Source organism: Copadichromis virginalis, linkage group LG3 (genome assembly GCF_057382275.1).
Source record: "Copadichromis virginalis isolate Kocher_CV1m ecotype Utaka linkage group LG3, C_Virginalis_male_GT1.1, whole genome shotgun sequence".
NCBI lineage: Eukaryota > Metazoa > Chordata > Actinopteri > Cichliformes > Cichlidae > Copadichromis > Copadichromis virginalis.
The window spans coordinates 37,474,190-37,497,150 of NC_140620.1; the positions used below are offsets into that span (position 1 = coordinate 37,474,190).

Below are 22,961 nucleotides of genomic sequence, written 5' to 3' on the forward strand. Positions count from 1 at the left end.
CTGATCTCAGAACAGCAACATGACACTAAATATTAATGGTGTGTGAGTCCACTCCCATGTGTTTCATTTATAAATTTCCTCCAAATTAACTGTGGGAACAATAAATTATAAATGGATTAATGTCTCCCTCTATTGGCCACTGGTTGTAAACACAATCCAGTGATTGTACTTGGAAGCTGTGACAAGCTGGGATAAGGAGCTATATCTGTATATCCACACTGACACTTAAAGCCTGTCACAGGACCTACCTTGAACACTGATGTCGCTCTGATGTGGATAATAGATGATTTCAAGATAACCTTTATTAGTCCCACATGTGGGAAATTTGTTTTGTCACAGCAGAGAGTGGACAGTGCAAAGTTAATTAGCAATTAGAGAACACTGGAAAACAATAAGAATAATATTCTGTACACAACTGTACAGAATAGAATAGAATAAAATAATATAAAATGTATAATAGGATAAAAATAGAATACAAATGCTATATTCAACTGAGTAAAAATATAACTTTGTCAGAAAACAGTATTGCACTTAGTCTTATTGCACATGTGTGTGTTTGATCAGCTGCAAAAGTCTTTGTTGTGGAGTCTGACAGCAGTGGGGAGGAAAGACCTGCGAAATCTCTCCATCCCACTCAGTGGGTGCTGCAGCCTGCCACTGAAGGAGCTGCTCAGTGCTGTCAGAGTCTCCTGCATGAGGTGTTGGGTAGCAATGAATTGAAAATAGAATAACTTTCTGATGTGGAGAATAGAATAGAATAGAATAGACAATGCAGAGCATATTCAGGTAATGCCACCAGGCGGCACCCTGGTAACTGTTATTGATGCATTTACATACACATGTATAATAACTTGCATCTTGACAGTTACAGGATAGAAATACAGATACTCAGAGTTGCACTGATGACCTCTTTGTTTTCTCTTTCAGACAAAAAGAAAATAGAAGAAAGAAAAACAGTCACCAGTGTAGTTATAGTTGTTCACCTACTTTATAGGACAAGGTCATGATTGCTAGTGAAGAGAGAAAACCATCTACAGCACATACTGAGGTGTTAGAGCATATGACCAGCAGTGTTTATCACCATCATGCTGACTTCAGGGGAAAACACTGAGCTAGCTCAACCCAGCTGGTTTAGTTTACCTGACTGAGCAGGAGCCTGACCTGTACCTGCACCTTACTGTGACTAAATGTTTGTGTTTGTGTCATATTTTTAAATTCTTGTGCGATCAGTTAATGATCAAAAGGGAGCGTAATGGAAAGGTTTAATCCTTCTACTTCTTTCAGTCATGCTGACCATGGTTGATGCAGAGCTTTAGTTCTCTGTGATATTCTGTCTCCATCTTTCATATGAGATTCATCACATGTACAAGTTATCTTTTCCTTTGACTTCATCCTGTGACAGCAGCACACAGAGAGCTTCTCTCTGTAAATGTTCTACTTCAGTCCTCTGTGTCAGATACATGCAGACTGCTGTCATGCTCTGAACTGTTAGTGACCGCTTTGCAAATAATACTCACATCTGTTTATTTCAGGTTTCCATGACAACACCATTACAAACTGTTTAAGTGGTTGTTTTGTTACTTTGTGAATAATCTCATACAGGAAACAAAAATCAAAGATAAAATGTTCAAATGTGAAAAGATTTTATTTCTCCTTCAAACTACAAAAGCACAGAATGATCAGAAACAAAAATATACATATATGCACATTTAAGAAATAATTCTTATTTATATAATGTATGAGATCTTTGGACAAACACAGTTAAAGTATTTGTTGGTGCCCATATCAGTATTTACTTGTGAAACACTGCAAACACTGACTTTAAGTTGTGCTGTCAGATACTAAAGATCACATATTTCACACTTTGTTCTCACTGCTGTTGGAACATGTTAGATACATTTAAGGTTTATTACAAAATCTTTATACAAATAACTGAATATAAAGAGCACGAATACACCTGCATTTGTTTTATGCAATAAGAGAGCAATATGTCTGATATTATGATGTAATATTGTAACTGCACATAAAGCTGAGCATGTCTGATATTTGGGCAGCAGCGGAGCAAGAGTGGCTTCATAAAAAGCTTCTTCTTGGCTTTGCTGCTACAGCTCTCCTCACTGACCTGTAAGACAAGCACAAAGAGACAAAGTGATTTCCAACATGTAAAGATATTATGAGCTGAAGACATTTAATAATGTGAAGAATAAATCAGCCTGCATGGCAGCAGAATTACTGAGAGAGCTTCATGATGTGACTTCAGAATAAACTGCTGCATCAGCTGCAGGACTTGATTTTCCTGTGAATGACGAGAAGATCATTGAAAACAATAATATCATTAACCAGGAGGAAACTGGATGTCTCCACTAATGCAAAGATAGAACTAGATTTTATTAACCAAGTAATTAGTACGCATGAAAACCTAAATACAAATATTAATATAAGCAGATTTACATTTTAAGAGCAGATAAACATGTTGAACAATATTCAGTGGAGATGATGGCAGACTTTGCTCACCTTTGTTTTTCTTGGCTTTTTCTTTTTTGGGCTGTTTGACCTCAGCATACATCAGACTGTCCTCTAAAAGAGACGTCAGAGCTCAGGACACATTTGTTCAGCACAGATATGATACAAACATGTTGAATACATATGGACTTTAAACTTTTTACAACTACAGTGAAAGAAATCTAAGTAAAAATCATTTGTTGCCTGTGACACTTCAGCTTTGCATGTGTGTGTTTTGTGATTGAGGTCTGGGTCAGAATCTGTGGATGCTGTGATTCAGTAAAGCTGAAACACTGATTAGTAAGTGAATAACTAAACTCCATGTTGACCTATAATTACCTGCAATATAATGATGTGATGACACGTTCAAGTACAAACACTGAATGAGACTGTTGTGACTGTACCTGCAGCTCCCGTCTTCACCTCAGAGTAAACAGCACTCTGCTCTGGTTTATGATGCTTCCCTGTGAAGATGATCGAATCCACAAAAGAAAAACATTTAATATATTTTTAAACGTTTCAAAAACTTTCCAGGCTTTTATTCTACATTGTATATGTTTTGTATACTCACACTTATTTCCAAAGTTTTCCAGTTCAATATTAGAGTAAATGACATCTGGGGGTTTATCTGCACCTGAAATGTTCATATTTTAGTTACACAATTGTAAACCAATGACATGGTGCCAGTTTCCTTAAAGTAAAAGACTGTTTCATCTCTAGCTGCTCTGTGCTTTTCACATGATGTACTGCACCAGTGTTTCAGTGGCTCACACATGAAAACCAACATGACACATTTTTCAAAGATAAATGAAAAAACAGAAAAACCTTTTACAGAGTTTCATTAGTTGTGTTTAAGTCAACAACAGGACTGTCAGATATTTTCAGAGCATGAACCCATCATGGTGTTACTGTTTGTGTTGTTCTGATATGAAACAACAACATTTGTGGATTCTTTCAGTCGAGTTAAAGATACAATCAGGTTGTAAAATCCTGTTTGTTTCTGATCTTTTGTGCATGTAGTCAGTTGGTTATTTGGATGAAACTGAACCTAAGAAAGGTTCCTGTCAATGGAGATGAATGAAGAGTCAATATTAATAATGATAATAAAGATCGGTTTAAGTGCTGACCACTTACTCGAGGTCTCAGTGTCAGTCATTTCCTGTTTTATTCTCCCCTGTTTCTTGTGTCATTCTGTTAACATGTTTTCCATTAGTAACTAAAACACGGTTTTCAGGGTTTTCCATCAGATAGTTCTGATTCCATCAGATCCAGTAGTACCATTTTAGTATTTACTTAGCCGGAGTTCCAAGTGATCCGAGGTGATCCCAAAATGTGACGTCAATAGCGTACATGCCACCGATTGACTGGTCAGTGGCATCACTTGATGAGTTACGAGAGCGTCTTGTTGATAAAAAACAAAGAAGCCATTTTTGAAACCCGGCAACCCAGAAATGGCTACACAAGCAACACCGTGGCCCCGAGTCTATAGAAAGCCACAGACCGAGCAGCAGGTAAATCATCGCCGTGATGTTCACCTTTGTTGAATCATTTGTGACAAATACTAATTAAGTCATGGGGTGCTCGACCACGTCACTATGACGATGACCACACACGTTAGGTGGTACTTGAGCGTGATAGAAAACCAGTCGATCTGAGTAATTATTAATGGAAAAGAGGCTTTAGTTAGTTAGTTAACACCTGTTACTCATCATCTCATTATCATGTGTTTTATAAACTGCCTCAGTTTTCCTTTGCTTTGTCACATCTTTCCTCATAGTTTGTTTTTCTAAGAATTGTAGAAATGTGGTTTCCAACTTTTATTTAAATTTGGATTTGTACTGAGTTTAATTTCTACAATAAAGTCGTCATTTAGTTTAGTAACCCTGAAAGATTCCTAATGTAATATGAATAATAATAAAAACAGAAAAGAGGCTCTTACACTTGGACTGTCTGCAGCGATACAACAAGAGCAGGAGAATAATAATGAGAGAGACTCCACAAACCAGTCCAACAATCAACCACACAGGAGATGAAGAGCTGTCAGCTCCTGACATGGTTACTGTAACACAAAACAGAAATTAATTATTAATAAATTATAATCTTATAAATAAATGCATTTATAAAATAGAGCAGATTGACTTTGAGACTTAAATCAGACAATCTGGGTCTGGGTGCAGTTCCCCCCTCCAGGGGCAAGGGTACCTAGACCCGGTTCGTAGAGTACGCTTGGGGAGTGTGATCGTGTGTACAGCGTCTCTTTATGTCTGTCTCCACGTTGGTTGAGTGTGGAGTAAGTGCATATGAGAGCATGAGGGTGGGAATGGATGTTTGTATCTGTGTGTGCCTGTATGTCTGTGTCTATATGTCAGGTTGGGTATCAGACGCCACCTCTCTGGGGACATCTCAGGCCCTCCAAGGTTTGGAGGCCTATCTCCCCCTACCACCACTTCCCCTGCCAGTGGTGGACTCCCTCAGACATCGGTGCGTTGGTGGTTCTTTGTGTCCGGGGATGGGCGTCCAGGTACACACCGGCTCACTCCTTGGCGGCCGCTTATCGGGGCCTGGAGCCTGGGGCTCGCTCGGGCCACTTCGGAGGTGGGGTGCCCCCGGCCTCTCGGCCTGGGGCTCGGTCACTCAGGCGCAGCTGGCTGCCGGCGGAGCTCACGGGCGCGTCACTGCAACTCCCCCTGGCTTCTGCTCCGCGGCTGCTGAGTGAGCCCTCATCTGGGACTCTCCTCAGCTCTTTCTGGGACAGTGGCGCAGCTGCCCCTCTGTTGGTCTTCCTTGGTCTCTTGTGTTCTGGGGGCCTCTGGATGTCTGGAGTTTTGATCTCCTCCATACCTGCTTCATGCCCTGGAGGACGGGGCTGTGGCCCCCCCACACCTTCGAGCAGATTATTACATGAAGGAACCTTTTAAAAGAACAAGCGCGTCCATGCTCACAGGTGTACACACGGGTGATCACACCCACAAACTACACCCTTTTTGGCTCCTACCTCAAACCACACTGTGTTCTGTTGATCTTATGTGCTGCACAATAATGTTTAACATTTAGTATTTACTGTCATATTCCCATATATCATTGTGATGTTGTTTATTCTATTACTCTTGTTCTCTTCTGCTTGTTTTCTTTTTTCTTTCTCAGCAGGTGATCCAGGTGATTGATATATGCATTTTTTTCTCTGCCCGTTCTGTTGGTTTTTGTCTTTTGCCCTTCTCCCCCATCCCTCTTCTCAGCTGTTTTTCTTTCCCTCTTTCTTTCCCCCAGTCAAGTCTGTCCCGTATTCAGTAAGTGAAAATAAAATAAACAATAAAAGGTGAATCAAATGGACCATTACGGCAAGGCTGGGATGGTCAATTTGGTAAAGTAAATCCGTTGGGAATCTTTCTTTGCCTTTAGACAACAATTCTGATGGCAAAAGAGCCAAACGGGACAGGCAAAAAAAAAAATTAAAAAAAATAAATAAATAAAAATCAGATGTTCTAATCTAATGTTCCTTCTCAGTCACTAAACTCATTTACAAAAACGTATAAATTGTTTTGATCCTGCTCACCTTTAACTGACATCCAGCTCTGTGCTGACTCTCTTCCTGAGTACTGACACTTGTAGAAACCTTCATCAGACTTTGACACTGCAGAGATCTTCAGCTCCCCTCGGGTATCATTTTGAATAAGTTTGTCATTGTGATAGAAAAACACATTGGAAAGTATTTGTTGTGTTCTCAAACTGCAGCTCAGACTAACAGAAGCTCCCTCAGTCACAGGATGAACAGGACTCACCAGGATAGGACCATTACCATCATCTGTGACACAATCACACACAATTGTTTCAGTCACATCAGCTGATGCACACTTTTAGAAAAAGCTGACAAACAATAATAAGAACAGATTGTACAGATGCTCATCATGAAGATCTGATCTTGTGAATTTAAAAATTGTGTGTATGTGTTTTTTATTCCCATATGAAATGACTTCACATACAGCAAAGCTGGGACAAATGTTCATGTCACGTCTAAATCATTCAAATCGACCAAAAGAACATGAAGAATGTATAATAACATACTCTGTACAGTGATGTTGACTGCACTGCTGAACTCTCCTGATCCAGACTCACACCAGTACACTGCAGTATCTGACTTTGATGTGTTGATGTCACATGTGGATCCAGTCATTCTCCTACAGTCAGAGAGTCGGCCGTCCTCAGAGAACTTCCTCACTCTCCACTCAGTGAAGTTTCCCTCACAGGTCAGTGAGACAGAGTCAGAGGTGAAGTGTTGCACTCTGTCAGGACTCACTGTGAGAGACGCTGCTGAATGAACATCTGGAAACAACAAAGCTCACAGATGTTAGCATTCAAAATATCACAGTGAAAATATTCTTTGTTTATCAAAATCTTATGTAAAAAAATAACAAGCATAAATAATAAAATGAGTTTAAACATCCAAATTAAAAATACTTATTGCAAAGAGAAAACATTTAAAATGTAATATGCGCTGTTTTCATATTGTCACATTATGAAAGTGCAAAAATAATAAAAAGAAACAAAGAATTTCAGTTTGATCAGAGAGAGATTTGGAAATATTCAATATACACAAACATTTAATTGTCATTATTGAATTTCAATGAGCTGAATTTTGGTGAAAAATTGATGAACAAAAGTTAAGAAATAAAATTGGTTTATTGAGAGGATAAACAGAATCAAACTGACCTGCAGACCAGACAAACTTTGGTTGACTGTGATCAGTGTGATACTCTGGGTCTCCTCTTCCAGCTCTGCACACATATCCTGCTGTGTGTGTCTGTCCATGAATGATGTAGGAGTCCTGTGCAGTCCCACTGCCATCAGGTAGCAGCTCATAACTGGAGGATTTCTCTGATAGATCAGGAACAGCTTTATACCAGTAGAAGCTCCATCCTGCAGACGGATGTTCAACCTCACAGTTCAGAGTTACTGAGGCTCCAGGACTCAGCCATGATGGAGACACAGTGAGGACAGGACGGGGTTCATCTGTTCAACAAAGATTTGCTCTCAATGTTTCGTCTCTTAACTCTGAATTCAATGTCACTAAAATGTTGACTCACAAATATTTATGATGAACTTTAAGAGTGAGACTATCTAAACATGTCAAATATCTCAACATGTACTAATAAAAACACATTTTTACAAACTGTTTCTATTTCCAGGTTAAATGAACTATGACTCTACTTACTGTCAGAAACTGTCAGTGTGACTGAATCACTCCACTCTGTTGTTTCATGCTGTGAACTTTTCATTCTGCCCTTACAGCGATAGTTTCCACTGTTGGATGATGAAGCAGATCTAATCCTGTATTCATTTTGATTTGGAGCTTTTATCATGCTGTTTGTTTCCCACTCATAATCCCACTCAGTGTCTCCTCCATGGATCTCACATCTGACAGTGATCGTCTCTCCTCTGTATATCTCAGACCAGTTTGGATACAGAGTCACAACAGGCCAGTTTGAGGCTGTTACTGTTCAAGAAAGTACAATAAAAACACATGAATGTCAAAAATGTTAATGCCTTTTGTTCTTCATCTTCCTCCTTAATCAGGAATTTATCGGACTTCATGTTAAACTCACCAGTTTTCCCAATCCTGACTGACTGGCTGTCCTCTGTGTAGTAAACTGGGTTTCCTCTTCCTCCTCTGCACCTGTAGAGTCCTTCCTGTGAGACACTGATTTGTCCATTTGAGTGGAAAACTGCATCTTGTGTGGTCAGGGCTTCAGAGGATTTCTCATCTCTGTACCAGTAGTATTTCCATCCAGATGATGATGATGGGTTCACAGAGCAGGTCAGGGTCACACTGCCCCCTACTGGAACAGCTGTGTTATCAGCTCTCAGTTTGGCCTTTGGTTTATCTGCAGTTCAGTTTAGAAAAAGAACAAAAGTCAATGACTGAATCAAACCAGTTGAAATAACTTGGTGGAAATATGGAAATAATAAATATCACATAACTTTAATGGTGAAGCTGCAACAAACTGTACAACTATCACACAAACACAACACTAATCTTTCATATTTAATTTGCTGCATTTCTAAGTTAAAAACACACATGAGGAACAATCAGTGGATTTAATGTTTCTTAGTGGATGTGGTGGAGCAGCTGAGACAGATTCAGCATTTGTTCTGCATTTCATCTTTCATGTATTAGAGCTGCACAGCAGAGAAGTTACTCTCATATGTTTTGTTCTCTTCACTGTGAATAAAAAGCTGCTGTTCAGGTTTTTGTTGTTGGAATAAAAACTAAACATTTTACTGACCAACATGAAAGACAGTTATAAAGCTGTAAGAAAGAAGAAGTGCTTTTTCCTTATTTAGATACTCTGGATGAAAGATCTTACATGATACAGTCAGTGTGATGATATCACTCCACTCTGAGAAGAAATAGTCCCTCCTGCCCCGGCAGCTGTATCCTCCACTGTCAGACTCAGTAGCTCTGATGATTCTGTATTCATTGGATGTTGGAGGTGTGTTTAACTTGGCTGCTCTCCATTCATACGTCCACTGAGCTCCTTCACCTCCCTGAATCTCACATCTGACAGTGACTGTCTCACCGCTGTATATCTGAGTCCAGGATGGCTGCAGGGTCACAGTGGGCTTACTGGGAACTGTTCACAGACAAATATCCAGTTAGAGACAAATAGAAACATAAAAATTCTGATGTTTAAAACATGAGAGTAACGTGAGTGGAAAAAAAATCAACCTCAAACAGGCTACAGGGTTAAACCACACCTCGGGCCAGTCTGACCACTGATAACTGTTTTTGATCACGGCCACATCCCACTTAGTAAAATTGCTACAATCAGCACAAAGACAGTGAAAACCAGGCCACAGGCAGGACGGCTTCATCAGGATGCACTGAGATATTTTCAAACACCCTGACCTGTAGCTGGTTTTTGATAGCATACTGTGCTACATGAAGAACTGTATAGCACAGTTGCACAGTAGCACAGAGGAAATAGCTCCACAGGGTTATACAGGTCACCCAGAGGATAGTCGGCCATCCTTTGCCCTCACTTGAAGACCTGCACAGCTCCCGCAGTCTCAGGAACACGAAGAAAATCCTTCAGGATCCATCTCACCCAGGTCATGCACTGTGTGAACGTCTACCTTCAGGCAGACATTTCAGAGCCATAAAGACAAAAACTAACAAACTAAGGAACAGCTTTGATCCCTCAGCCATCATCATGCTGAACGCTGAACAATCAGATCCAACACAACTCTCATATACAGTGTTTACATTGTTACAGCACAGTCTCATGTTTACACCTGCAGGTACGGCTGGTATTTACATCAACACTGTAACACAGAAACATTTGTTTTGTTGTTTGTTATTAAAACAAAATCTGAAACTTTTCACTGCAAGATCTCACTTTTCTCCTCAATTTGAAGTTTTGTAGCTAAAACACATTTTTTAAAGGTCTGAATCGTTTTGTTGATGTTTTTTTGGAGAACACATTCTCTGTGAGGGCAAGTCCTTAGTCTCACAATTTTGGACTTAAATCAAGAACAAAACTAAATAAATGTTTCTATTTTCCCACATTTCCAAGTAATCTTAATGAACAGAAAACTCATCTAAGGGTTAATAAACTCACAGCTATATGACCTCTTAGTCTGGTAGAAATAAAATAATTAAACGGACGAGTTTCTCTAACTGTGACGTCACTGCTGTCCTCTGTGTAGTAAACTGGATCTCCTCTCCCTCCTCTGCAGTGGTACAGACCTCCTTGTGAGACACTAATAACTCTGTTTGCTTCATTTCCTCTCATGAGCTGAGCTTTAGAAGAGACTGAATCACGTCTGAACCAGTCAAACTTCCAGCCAGCAGAGCCCTCCACAGAGCAGCTCAGTGTCACACTGCCCCCTGCTGGTATGACTGAACTTTGTGCTGTCAGTGTGGCTCTGGGTTTACTTGCTGTTGAAGAAACAAAACCACAAAATTAAATCATCATAAAGAATACATTTCTTACAGCACTAATCACACTTTAAAGATTCACAGAGTAATTTATCTACAAACACAAAGATTAATTAGTTTCCCTGCATGTGACACATTAGACTGTTTAGTCCACTTGCTTATTAATCCTGTTTATTGGTTCTTGCACTCTCGCTACGATCAGCTGATTCCAGTTTGTATCAAAGGAGGAAAATGGTGGTGCAGAAATTACTTTTATTGTTACTACACAAAGGATGGGAACGATGGTAAAGTGGAGACTGCTGCAGGACAGAAACAACTGCATTAACGTGATCAACTGTTAACACAACTTCAGCTCTTCACAGTACCTGCACAGACAGTACGCTAACACTAAGCTAGCCAATAACCCAGAGTGATGAATTTCAACAGGTAAGAAACTGATGAGCAGTCAGGCTGCAGCTCCGTTTCTACCTGTTCATGCCTCTACAGTAGAATCACCATGACGACCAATTTAAAGTCTCTTTGTGCTGGTTTTGTGTAAGAACTTTTTTGCTTTACTTTTTTTGAGAAATGATCCCAACACTGATTCCAACAAAGAGGGGAAATACCTCCAACATGCACAAACATTTGACCTCACAGCCTCTAATTAATCTGCATGAATGTCTTTGATATTCTGCTTAGAGATGGTGGCGACTCTCAAACTGGAGCCAATGAGAATCAATAAATTCTTATCAATTCCCATCCCTACCTGCATGTGACACATTAGACTGTTTAACAAACTAAAGATTTCACTGATTTATCATTCTCTTATCAAACTGTCATCTCTGTACATTCCTCTTTAAATTGCTGATAATTTAAGAGCCTCCATGGTGTCTCTCCTTTCTGTTTGCACAGTGAGAAAAACTGTTGTCCTGAGCTGCCTGCAGACAGCTGGATCATTGTTGGAGTTTTCCTGTTAAGACAGATGTAAACATGAAAACATGAAATGTCAGCATGAATCATGGTCCAACTCACATGAAACTGTCAGTCTGAAGGCATCACTCCATCCTGTTAAGAGATAGTCACTGCTACCCCGACATCTGTAGTCTCCACTGTGGGACACTGAAACTCTGCTGATCCTGTATTCACTGGATGTTGGAGGGCTGTTTGTGTTGGGTGCTGTCCATTCATATTTCCACACCTTTCCTTCACCTCCCTGAATCTCACATCTGAGAGTGATTGTCTCACCAGTGAATAACTGAGACCAGCTGTGCTGCAGTTTCACAGCAGCCCAAACTTTCCCTAACAAACAAATAAACACAAATATTAAACTGAAAAAAAATCAACAAGGAATAAAAACAAAATCATATTTATAATGTGTTACTTTCATATAATCATTAATTTGTGTTATCTCACAACAAAATTTCACCCTCACCTTGTTTCTGAATTGTAACTGCAGCACTGTCCTCTGTGGAGAAAACGGGATCTCCTCTCCCTCCTCTGCAGTAATAGATGCCTCCTTCTGAAATACTGATCGTGTGCTCTGATGTTCCAGCTCCTATTTTCTGAGCTCCAGAAAACTCTGAATCACGTCTGAACCAGTCAAACTTCCAGCCAGCAGAGCCCTCCACAGAGCAGCTCAGTGTCACACTGCCCCCTGCTGGTATGACTGAACTTTGTGCTGTCAGTGTGGCTCTGGGTTTACTTGCTGTTGCGTTTACAGGGAAAAGTTTATCAGATTGTCACTTGCTTCAGGAAGAACTTTGTTATAGAAATGATCAGACTTTACACATTCACTCAGTCATTTAGCTTCTAGCACCAAACAAAAAGTATTTGCCTGCATGTGACACATTAGACCAGGGGTCGGCAACATGCGCCTCTTTAGTCTTACAGTGCGGCTCCGCGTGGTTTGGGAAAATAAATTAGAAGTATTTAGCTGAAGTGTAATTTATTTATTTAGTTCTTTTTTAACTTGTAGTTCTAAATTGGAAGATTATTGTGATCTTAAAATATAAAAATACAATTCTATTCTATTATTTTTTCATCGCTCAAAATAAGCGTCATACCCGCTGAAACGACATGCATTTATCGAGACTTTCAACCCCAGGTAGGCCAATTATGGATCTTCGGATCCACATTATGTCAGCAGCTGTTCTCCTCCGTGAACTATGTTAAAAACAAACACCGCTCACGCCTCACAGATGACAGCTTACAGTCCTGCGTAAAGATGAAAGTGACTTCGTACAGCCCCGATCTGCAGACGCTGTGCGCAGAGGTTCAGGAGCAGAAGTCCCATTGTAAACATACCACGGCAGACCCGACGATGTTTCCATGAACACACTTTACAGCTTCTCTTTATTGACCACTTTTCACACACGGTTACTGTACGCATACAGCCGGCTGTAGCTTTTCAGCTCACAGCCCGACACACACCAACAACAGCATAGAGAGCACAGACGTTAAGACTGCGAGGCGTGATTGTGGGTGCCGCTCAGGTGCGTCCGCCTCCCCTGCAGCAGCGCTTCAGACCACGCCCCGTCACACAGATTAACCAGGTAAAATACATATTTAGGCAGAATTTTGCAAATATCTATTTTTCATCTTTTAGCAGCAAAGTGCTTTTTTTCCAATTATTTTTTAAAAGTCAGGTCAAGGCTCCAAAAGCCCAAAGGTGATATAAGGCTGGAGGCTCACCACAGTTTCTGTTTGCTACATGGATCATTTTAGTTCAGCTGGGTGTCTTTCCTTTTGTTATATTTCTTTAAGAGTTCAAAATGTGTTCATTACATAAATAAAATGTAAGTTTCTCTGTAGCATGGATTTCATAAGCAACACACCTTAGTTGTTCACACAAAGCATAAAGGTAAAAAAAAAACAATATATACAGTGTTATCTTCATTTTAGATGTCAAAAAGTATTTGCGGCTCCCAATGTTTTCTTTTGCGTGGAAATTGCGTCCAAATGGCTCTTTGGGTGTAAAAGGTTGCTGACCCCTGCATTAGACTGAGTGTCTTCATACAAAACTGCACTACAGCTTCACTATTCAAAGACGAATGCTGCACAAACAAATTACTTTTAGATGTTTTTTGTGCTCTCTGCATTTTCCTTTAATAACAGTCAAAAGTGACACTAAACTGAATGGTGTCTGTTATTGTGAGAGCACCGTGACCATCAGTCATCACTGACATGGTTCAAGTTTAGGTAGTTTTCTATAATCCTATAATTTAATTTCCAATGATGTAAACAACTGATCGACATAGAAAAACTAAAAAATCAGAGAGGCTGACAGACTCCAATAAAGCCTCCAATAAAATGAGACCACATGGGAGTCTGTTGAGTTTTATTCAACTAAAAAAAAAGATGGAGTCCAAATGTCAGTTTTGGAGGATCTCGTTTAGCGCTGCCTCTTGTCTAACATCTGATTGGTTACCGTGCACAGTAAGTCAGGACAGATCGATATTAGAAAATCGCTGCTATGAACTGATGGTACTGTGGACGTGGGGCAGCCAGGTATCCCAGCATGAATTTCAACTCACAAGCAGCAATGTTAGTGCTCTACACTGTAAGTAAAGTTTTAAAATACCGTGTTTTTCTGTCTCCAAGTACGGAATTTTTTGGACTGTAAGGCACACTTAAAATCCTTTAATTTTCTCAAAAATCGACAGTGCACTTTATAATCCGGTGCGCTTTATTTATGAATTGTAGTTGTGCTTACTGACCTCGAACCGATTTTATGTGGTACGTGGTGCTCAAAAATCAGTCCAAAAATGTTTTAGTACAACTTTGGTAAAAGCTACACCGCTTGATGGATTGTCGGAGCATCACGGCTACCACAGTCAGAATCCTCAGTAATCTGGATTAAAACTCAGCTTCAGGTCCCAAAGTCAAAAGAACACATGTGGCATCACTGAGAGTTAAAAATGGTCTAAATTCTTTCATCCTTAATAAAATGATCAGTGTTGATGCTTTGCTTGCTGTTGCTGGCCAGCTAGCTTTGCTAATTGTTAGCGGAAGGAATGTTCTGAGCTCACGATGCTACAAAGTATCCAGTCAGACAGTTAAACATGCTGTTCGTGGACACTGAAGACTGCAGCCTGTCCACAAATGGTTAAATGATCAGTTTTGAAATATAAACAAAAACTGTCTGTTATCATGTTTGAAAGTCTACTAGAATAAAAAATAATTAACATCTGATTTGTGATTTTATTTAATAAGCAGACGACTGATTGTCCCAATTAAAGGTTAGATTAACACAATAAGTAATTTGAAATAATCTGGATGAAAGATCTTACATGATACAGTCAGTGTGATGATATCACTCCACTCTGAGAAGAAATAGTCCCTCCTGCCCCGGCAGCTGTATCCTCCACTGTCAGACTCAGTAGCTCTGATGATTCTGTATTCATTGGATGTTGGAGGTGTGTTTAACTTGGCTGCTCTCCATTCATACGTCCACTGAGCTCCTTCACCTCCCTGAATCTCACATCTGACAGTGACTGTCTCACCGCTGTATATCTGAGTCCAGGATGGCTGCAGGGTCACAGTGGGCTTACTGGGAACTGTTCACAGAAAAATATCCAGTTAGACACAAATAGAAACATGAAGTCATTTTGAAGCCTGATTTTGTTTTTGCTGTTGTTCAGAGGAGAAAGATTTACTGCATCCTGGTGACATTTTGACTGTAACTGAAGTTGGATTTAAAAATCAGTGTTTACGTTTATTTACCGTGTGGTACACGTGTGTGGTGGCCCACCGGTGTATCTGACTCACACAGCCTGTTCTCCACACACTCCACATTTATAAAGTGATCTACAAATCCTAACATTACAGCTAACAGCTGCATTTTCCCTTTGAAGAACCACTTACAGCTACAGAGACAGGGAGTGAAGGTGGACAGTATATCCTTGTTTTTATGGCAACAAATTTACCTTGAAAGTGGTGCAACTGTGTATAATATGATTCACAAGCAGAAAGTAAGATTTACAGTTGTGTGCAGTGATTTGTGTGCAACTTTTCAGGTCTCCAGTTCACACAAACTATTGTACAAATGTGTCGACACAAACCTGAGTAACTGCTGATCATTGAGGCACAAATTTTAACGTCCAGATTGTTTTTCAGATTTCTTTCTTTAAAATTCATCGTCCATAATTCAGAGATGATAATAAATATACTTAATACAATACAAGATGTCTTAATAAGAAGAAGAGCTTTTTTACCTTTTAAGAACTTTTTAACAAAAACTTTAAAGAGGAGAAAAACAGCACAGGCCTGTGCAGGCCTACTTTAAATAAAGCATCATTCTGCAGGTCTGTTTGAGTTCAGAATAAGTAAATAAAATGTAGCTGTGGTCCAATAATTGTAAAATAAGAAGAATAATCATGAAAACTATTTGTATATAATTATGTCTTCAGTCCATTTCAATGAGCGATCATCTTCTGTTGTTTTCATGCAGCCACGGGCAGCCCTGAGTATAAAATACATCAGCTCAGGGTCGAAAACATAAAGATATTTATTGCACAATAACAGCATATCTGGTGATAATACACAGCTCACAACACCTTAAATACATGTGGACGAATCACCTGACACGCACAGATCACGTCTCGTGCCCACGTGGGGTTTTGAGTCTAATTTAACTGCCAGCTTCACACAGATCTACAAATGTGAGCTGCTTTCAAGTCCCAGTGTGAAACAAATGTGTACAAATCATTGCTTGTTGATCATGTCGTGCACATTTGTAACACTTTCAAGAGATATTTGTTTCCTTGTGGAAAGCAGACTTTGTCGTGTTGACGTGAGTGTCAGAACGGCAGGTTTATCTCCAGATCCACGGCTCTGACCCACGGAGACCTCTGGCTGATGCTCAGTGTTCTGAGTTTGGCTCGTAGCTGCTAACTAGCTTTCTGCTCTGGGTCAACTTATGGCAAAGTGCAGAGATGGAGAGAGGCGTGGGAAGGTTACAGCAGCACACTTTCTTCCTCTGGAGGCGGTGAACACAGTGAACAGCTGGATACTAACATGTGGCTCACAGCTGGGCCTGTCAGACTCTCTCTGGCTGCAGTAGCTGCTGCTATAAACACACTTTTCTTTTTCTCACTCTGTAAACTTCCTCCTGCAGATGTTACTCTCACTCGCTGCTTCGCACATACGCAGAGAGAGGTGGTCCCTGTCTTCACCACAACATTCAACTAGGGGTGCAACGATACTCGTATCGATATTGAACCGTTCGATACAGTGCTTTCGGTTCGGTACGCATATGTATCGAACAATACAAAATTTTTAATTTATTTTATCAACTTTCCTTCTGACGATGCTGTCTGTGTTGAGCTTAGCTTCTGTCTTGCTAGCTTGCACTGCGCTCAGTGGATCTGCGCTCGACAGTGCAGCCTAGGCGGAGCAGTCGAACGCAGATTCACTGAGCGTAGGGCAAGCTAGCGAGACAGAAGTTAAGTGCTCGTTGCAACATGGCAAATTGAACCTCCCCCACCCTCATTCAGATGTGGCGTTTGGAACTATTTTGGTTTTCATGTGACGTATGACCCTGAAGGTAAGCGCGTCATGGACAAAAGTAAAACAGTATGTTGGATATGCCACGCAATGCTCAATTACATGGGTGGGAACTACTGCGTTAGCGCAGTTTGCTTGTTAACATGTTGGCCATCCAGCCCCACGCACGGGGCGATCCGCAGTGGCTCGTTAACGGAGATTTGCCGTGTTGTGGCGTTAACGTCATTTCAACGAGATTAACGCTGACAGCACTAGTGGGAACACAACGAATATGACTGCACATTTACTCCGACATCATCCTAGTGCAAAGACAAGTGGAAGCAGACAAAAACAACAAGCACGTATGCTACAAACTTTACCCGAGTCATTTAGACAGCCGTTAGCACATGATTCTCCTTATGGGGACCTGATATGTTTAATATGCTGCTGAGAATATAGCCCAGAAGAAGCGTATAGTATAGCTTTTATTTTGGAAAGAGCCATTTCTCTGTAATAAACTCTCTTTTCCAAAGATGAGTGATTCCTCAATCAGATATATATATATATATATTTTTTGATTACTTTGTTGTTTCAGCAACATTAAATTTTAAATCTGTACTTCTGAGTTAAAATATATATTTATAATTTTAATAAATGACAAATTAAAAAGGCATGAACATTTTTTTGTATCGAAAAAATATCAAACCGTGAAACCAAAGTATCGAACCGAACCGTGAATTTTGTGTATCGTTGCACCCCTACATTCAACCTGTGGCACGGAATACACGGAATACATGACCCATCAGGCCACTTTCTTAAAGCAAGGTTGGACTTTTATTTTTATTTTTCATTTTTTCACCCAAAGCTTGTTTTTATGGCTCTGTGGCTTAATATTATGGACTGTATATTGAGAATGAGAAGTGAGAAACTGAGGTACACCTTATTCTCATATGGAGGGGATTAGCCAATCACAAAGTTACCACACCTTAAAGCATTCACTGCTCTGCTGTCCTTTTGGACTCTAATGTGGGTGGAGCCTATAGTAGCTTTCATTGTGTAAAAGATCACCTAGACAGGTTATGGAGAGACAGACAACCATTCATGTTCACATTCACACCTGCAGGCAATCATTGGAATCACCAGTTAACATAATAATATATGACTTTGGACTCTGGGGAGAAGTCAGATAAGTAGAGGGAGAAGATGCAAACTTCACACAAACAGTCCAGCTGGTGGATTCAAACCAACAACTTTCTTCTTGTGAGGCAACAGTATGAACCACAGTCATCCAGCTCATGGTGGTCTAAGAAGTTTGGAAGGAAAGTGACTAAACTTCTTTAACTTTCTTGAAGACGTGTCACCTCTCATCTAAGAGGCTCTTTGACTTCTAAAAATAAAACAGTAAAGAGTCTCAGGTATTTTAACCTCAGTGAGGGTTTTACATCTCTAACTGGAAGGTTGCCGGTTCGATCCCTGGGCTCTCTGTCCTGGTTGTTGTGTCCCTGGGCAAGACACTTTACCCTACCGCATAGGGGCCGATGGCAAGATATGACAGCCTCACTTCTGTCAGTCTGCCCCAGGGCAGCTGTGGCTACGACTGTAGCTTTCCTCCACCAGTGTGTGAGAGTGAATGAATATTGGAATTTTAAAGCGCTTTGGGTTCCTTGAAAAGCGCTATATAAATGCAATCTATTATTATTATTATTATGAAACACATGGGAAACTTAAATAACAGAAAGTTTAAAACTCACAAGTCTCCACAACTGTGACGTCACTGCTGTCCTCTGTGTAGTAAACTGGATCTCCTCTCCCTCCTCTGCAGTGGTACAGACCTCCTTGTGAGACACTGTTTGCTTCATTTCCTCTCATGAGCTGAGCTTTAGAAGAGACTGAATCACGTCTGAACCAGTCAAACTTCCAGCCAGCAGAGCCCTCCACAGAGCAGCTCAGTGTCACACTGCCCCCTGCTGGTATGATTGAACTTTGTGCTGTCAGTGTGGCTCTGGGTTTACTTGCTGTTGAAGAAACAAAACCATTGAAAAAATTAAATCATCATCAAGAATACATTTCTTACAGCACTAATCACACTTTAAACATTCACAGAGTAATTTATCTACAAACACAAAAATTAATTAGTTTCCCTGCATGTGACACATTAGACTGTTTAACAAACTAAAGATTTCACTGATTTATCATTCTCTTATCAAACTGTCATCTCTGTACATTCCTCTTTACATTGCTGATATTTTAAGAGCCTCCATGGTGTCTCTCCTTTCTGTTTGCACAGTGAGAAAAACTGTTGTCCTGAGCTGCCTGCAGACAGCTGGATCATTGTTGGAGTTTTCCTGTTAAGATAGATGTAAACATGAAAACATTAAATGTCAGCATGAATCATGGTCCAACTCACATGAAACTGTCAGTCTGAAGGCATCACTCCATCCTGTTAAGAGATAGTCACTGCTACCCCGACATCTGTAGTCTCCACTGTGGGACACTGAAACTCTGCTGATCCTGTATTCACTGGATGTTGGAGGGCTGTTTGTGTTGGGTGCTGTCCATTCATATTTCCACACCTTTCCTTCACCTCCCTGAATCTCACATCTGAGAGTGATTGTCTCACCAGTGAATATCTGAGACCAGCTGTGCTGCAGTTTCACAGCAGCCAGAACTGTTCAACAAACAAATAAACAGAAACAAATCATGTGGGAGCAAAAATACATTTAAATATATTAAGTCTTACTTTAATTTAAACATGAATTTGTTGCATTTCAGAAAAACCTATAAACATTCACCTTGTTTCTGAATTGTAACTGCAGCACTGTCCTCTGTGGAGAAAACGGGATCTCCTCTCCCTCCTCTGCAGTAATAGATGCCTCCTTCTGAAATACTGATCGTGTGCTCTGATGTTCCAGCTCCTATTTTCTGAGCTCCAGAAAACTCTGAATCACGTCTGAACCAGTCAAACTTCCAGCCAGCAGAGCCCTCCACAGAGCAGCTCAGTGTCACACTGCCCCCTGCTGGTATGACTGAACTTTGTGCTGTCAGTGTGGCTCTGGGTTTACTTGCTGTTGATGTTACAGGAAAGACAAACATCAGACTGTCAGTTACTTCAGGAAAAACTTTGTTATATAACAAATAAAGATTTCAACATAAAAACTCAATAGTAATTTTAAAAAAATCCAATTTTTTTTTATTAATTTACAATTTATGTATTTTTTTAATTCAGTAAGTGCTTAATAGGTCACAACCCTGGATGATGGGTTAAGAAGATGGATGGAGTTCAATAATAGATCTCAGGTTTCTCAGGTAGGTCGGTCCCTGATCTCAGTGTGATCATCACACTTGATGCAAACAGGCACCAACAGCACAAGAAAAAAAAGTGTCTTCAAAGCAAATTTGATGAGAATCAACAACTGGCAGCAGCACACATGAGGACAGCACAGGTATCTCAGCTAACTGTTAGCCAGCTAGAGAGCCAGGAGCTAACACTGGATGTATATAACATGATGGTAACTTTATCCGAGTGAATCAAGAATCAGGTGAGACTGTTTTTATGCTCTGTCACCAAACTGTACTCCTAAATGCAGAGACAGGTGAACTATACACTGTTAGCTGATCTGAGGCCAGTTGATTGTGGTCGCTCTTATTATCAGATTTTTTGTTAATCTGTTTTTTATTTAAATGTTTGTTTTAAGGATCATGATCACATAAATATATATGCATAAAGATGCATAACCAGTGCACAGTCAGCAGCATTTATCAGTCATAATTCACACAGATGTTTTTCATACTGTATGCTATCCCCGACCCCAACCAGGGCTGTGATGTGATAACAGAACTCTTCTCTGTTGATGATCAGCCTTTTCTTTTTTCAGCATCTGTATTTTCCATCGTCAGACAGCAGCTCTGCTCATTCTGTATTTATTGATCATGTTTGATCCACAACTTCAAATAAATTATAAAAACAAAATAATTGTGTATAATTCTGAGCTGCAGTGGTGGAAACTACACATGTGCAGGTACTGAAGAAACTGAGATCATCACATCTGTGTTTAATGTTTGTTACGATTTTCTCTGATTTTGTTACTAAACTAAAACAAAGAACAATATGACTCAATGAAATGTGTCCAACTTACATGATACAGTCAGTGTGATGGTGTCACTGCAGACTGAAAGACTCATGGTGCAGCAGCTGTATCCTCCACTGTCAGACTCAGTAGCTCTGCTGATTCTGTATTCAGATGTTCGAGGTCTGATTAACTTGTCTTCTCTCCATACAAACACCGACTGAGTTCCTCCACATCTGACAGTGACTGTCTCACTGCTGTATATCTGAGGCCAGGATGGTTGGAGGATCACGGTGGGCTTATTGGGAACTGTTCACATAAACACATCAAGTTAGAGATTGATGGAAGAATAAAGTCATTTTGAAGCTGAACTGATTTTTATTGCTGCTGTTAAGAGTCAAAAGATTTACTGCATCCTGGTGACATTTGGACTTGAAAATAATAAGATGTGTTTTTATGAAACAAATTAAAGCAGTTAATTAATATTCTGAGTAAAACCACAGAGTGACTGCACAGACCTGCAGGATTTAACTCACTCACTGTTTATAAACCCATTTAGTATCTTAAATAAAACGATGCACAAACAGAGAAACAGGATGTGATTTAAAATGGTGCATGAAATATAAAATATCAGATTAAAATTATACATATTATATAAATGTGAAGAAAAGAAAATGAACCATTTCTCACCTTCAGCATTAACGTAGAAGAGAGAACCGAGCACTAAAGTAAAGATTAAACATCATCAGGATCAAACTGACAGAAAATCAAAATCAAAATGAACAAAAGTGTTTTTTAAAGATAAGTTTTCACATGACGCAGTTACTGCTCATCAAAATATTTCTGTGCATAAAACACTATTAATATATGAACTTGTACACAGCAATGAGTCAAGTGCAACAAGCAGCGATGTATCCAACACGATACTCCAGACTAAACTGAACCAAGGAACCAGCCAACATTTGTCTGTAACTTTCATAAACATCACAAATATGCTTTGTTCAAACTCTCACATAAACACTTCAAACCAGTGATACACTCTAATTCTCACACATGAGAAACACTTTCATTAATCAGTGCCATTCAAACAATGTCACAAATGTACTTACACAATAACCCCGTCATGCAGAGCAAAGAGTGCCCCATCCTCACATCCAGCCCTGCTGCACTCTGATCCTCAGCTGATCTCAAACACTTTGACTTTACATCAATAATAAAAAGAGAAGCTGCATTTAATACAGATAAGAGCAGAGTGTTTCTTCTGACTGTGGCCTCTCTGTGCTTCCTTTCCTTTTATACAAACCTCAAACAGCTCCTGTAGCTTTGACCACAGCAGTTGTGTGACGTGTTCACATTTCCTGTCCACTGCAAACATGCAGGCTTGCTTCTTGTGTTTGCTTCTTACCTCCTGTTGTTTCAGGTCAGGTGACATATTTACCAGCTCATAATTATGTTTTATTCTCAGAGACTTTTATGTGATGTGTGCAGTGTGCTGTGGATCATCATAATGTTGGAATATTTTATCTTGAGTCATCTTATCAGTCAATGTTTGTGTAGATCCACAGACATTTATTTTGCGATACATGAATGTTGTCTTCCCAAAATGTGTTGTTCTCAGTTTCAGGCCACCTCACTCACTCACTCTCCAGGATTATGCACAGACAATGATCTCCAAATATTTATTTGGTTTCATCTGCTTCCAATATCATATCAAATATCACTCATTTAAAGGTGCCAGTGTTCACATTTTGAACAGACAAGTATGATGGTTTGAAAGAGGAGTGAAAGAGGCCGTCTCTACTGTGAATGACCATCATTAACCAGAGGTGGTGCCTTATGGCGTCAGCTGTCAGCCAACTACAATCCTGTTTTGAGATCTCTTCCCAGGCACATCAACCCCCACTAGTATCTTTCTTCAGGTGACCTCAATACATCACATGATGGGGTGAGGCAACCTCTCACAGCATTCTCACACAAAATCTCCGGTGATAATT

At 40.0% G+C, this 22,961-nt stretch overlaps 1 protein-coding gene across 1 annotated transcript in view; it reads right to left on the reverse strand.

Moving 5' to 3' along the window:
- Nucleotides 1–1,626: 1,626 nt before the first annotated feature.
- LOC146714540 (basement membrane-specific heparan sulfate proteoglycan core protein-like) overlaps nucleotides 1,627–22,961 on the reverse strand; it is a 52,038-nt gene continuing 30,703 nt past the window's right edge. The window contains exons 8-24 of the mRNA XM_085440217.1: nucleotides 21,037–21,276; nucleotides 19,687–19,965; nucleotides 19,308–19,568; nucleotides 18,652–18,915; nucleotides 14,707–14,973; nucleotides 11,850–12,122; nucleotides 11,450–11,716; nucleotides 10,166–10,438; nucleotides 8,865–9,131; nucleotides 7,210–7,509; nucleotides 6,565–6,822; nucleotides 6,056–6,304; nucleotides 4,442–4,561; nucleotides 3,074–3,136; nucleotides 2,907–2,966; nucleotides 2,515–2,577; nucleotides 1,627–2,296 (exon numbers count right to left, since the gene is read on the reverse strand). Coding sequence (XP_085296343.1) covers nucleotides 2,244–2,296; nucleotides 2,515–2,577; nucleotides 2,907–2,966; nucleotides 3,074–3,136; nucleotides 4,442–4,561; nucleotides 6,056–6,304; nucleotides 6,565–6,822; nucleotides 7,210–7,509; nucleotides 8,865–9,131; nucleotides 10,166–10,438; nucleotides 11,450–11,716; nucleotides 11,850–12,122; nucleotides 14,707–14,973; nucleotides 18,652–18,915; nucleotides 19,308–19,568; nucleotides 19,687–19,965; nucleotides 21,037–21,276 — 3,557 coding nt within the window. The 3' untranslated portion in view covers nucleotides 1,627–2,243. The remainder of the gene's footprint in view (nucleotides 2,297–2,514; nucleotides 2,578–2,906; nucleotides 2,967–3,073; nucleotides 3,137–4,441; nucleotides 4,562–6,055; nucleotides 6,305–6,564; nucleotides 6,823–7,209; nucleotides 7,510–8,864; nucleotides 9,132–10,165; nucleotides 10,439–11,449; nucleotides 11,717–11,849; nucleotides 12,123–14,706; nucleotides 14,974–18,651; nucleotides 18,916–19,307; nucleotides 19,569–19,686; nucleotides 19,966–21,036; nucleotides 21,277–22,961) is intronic.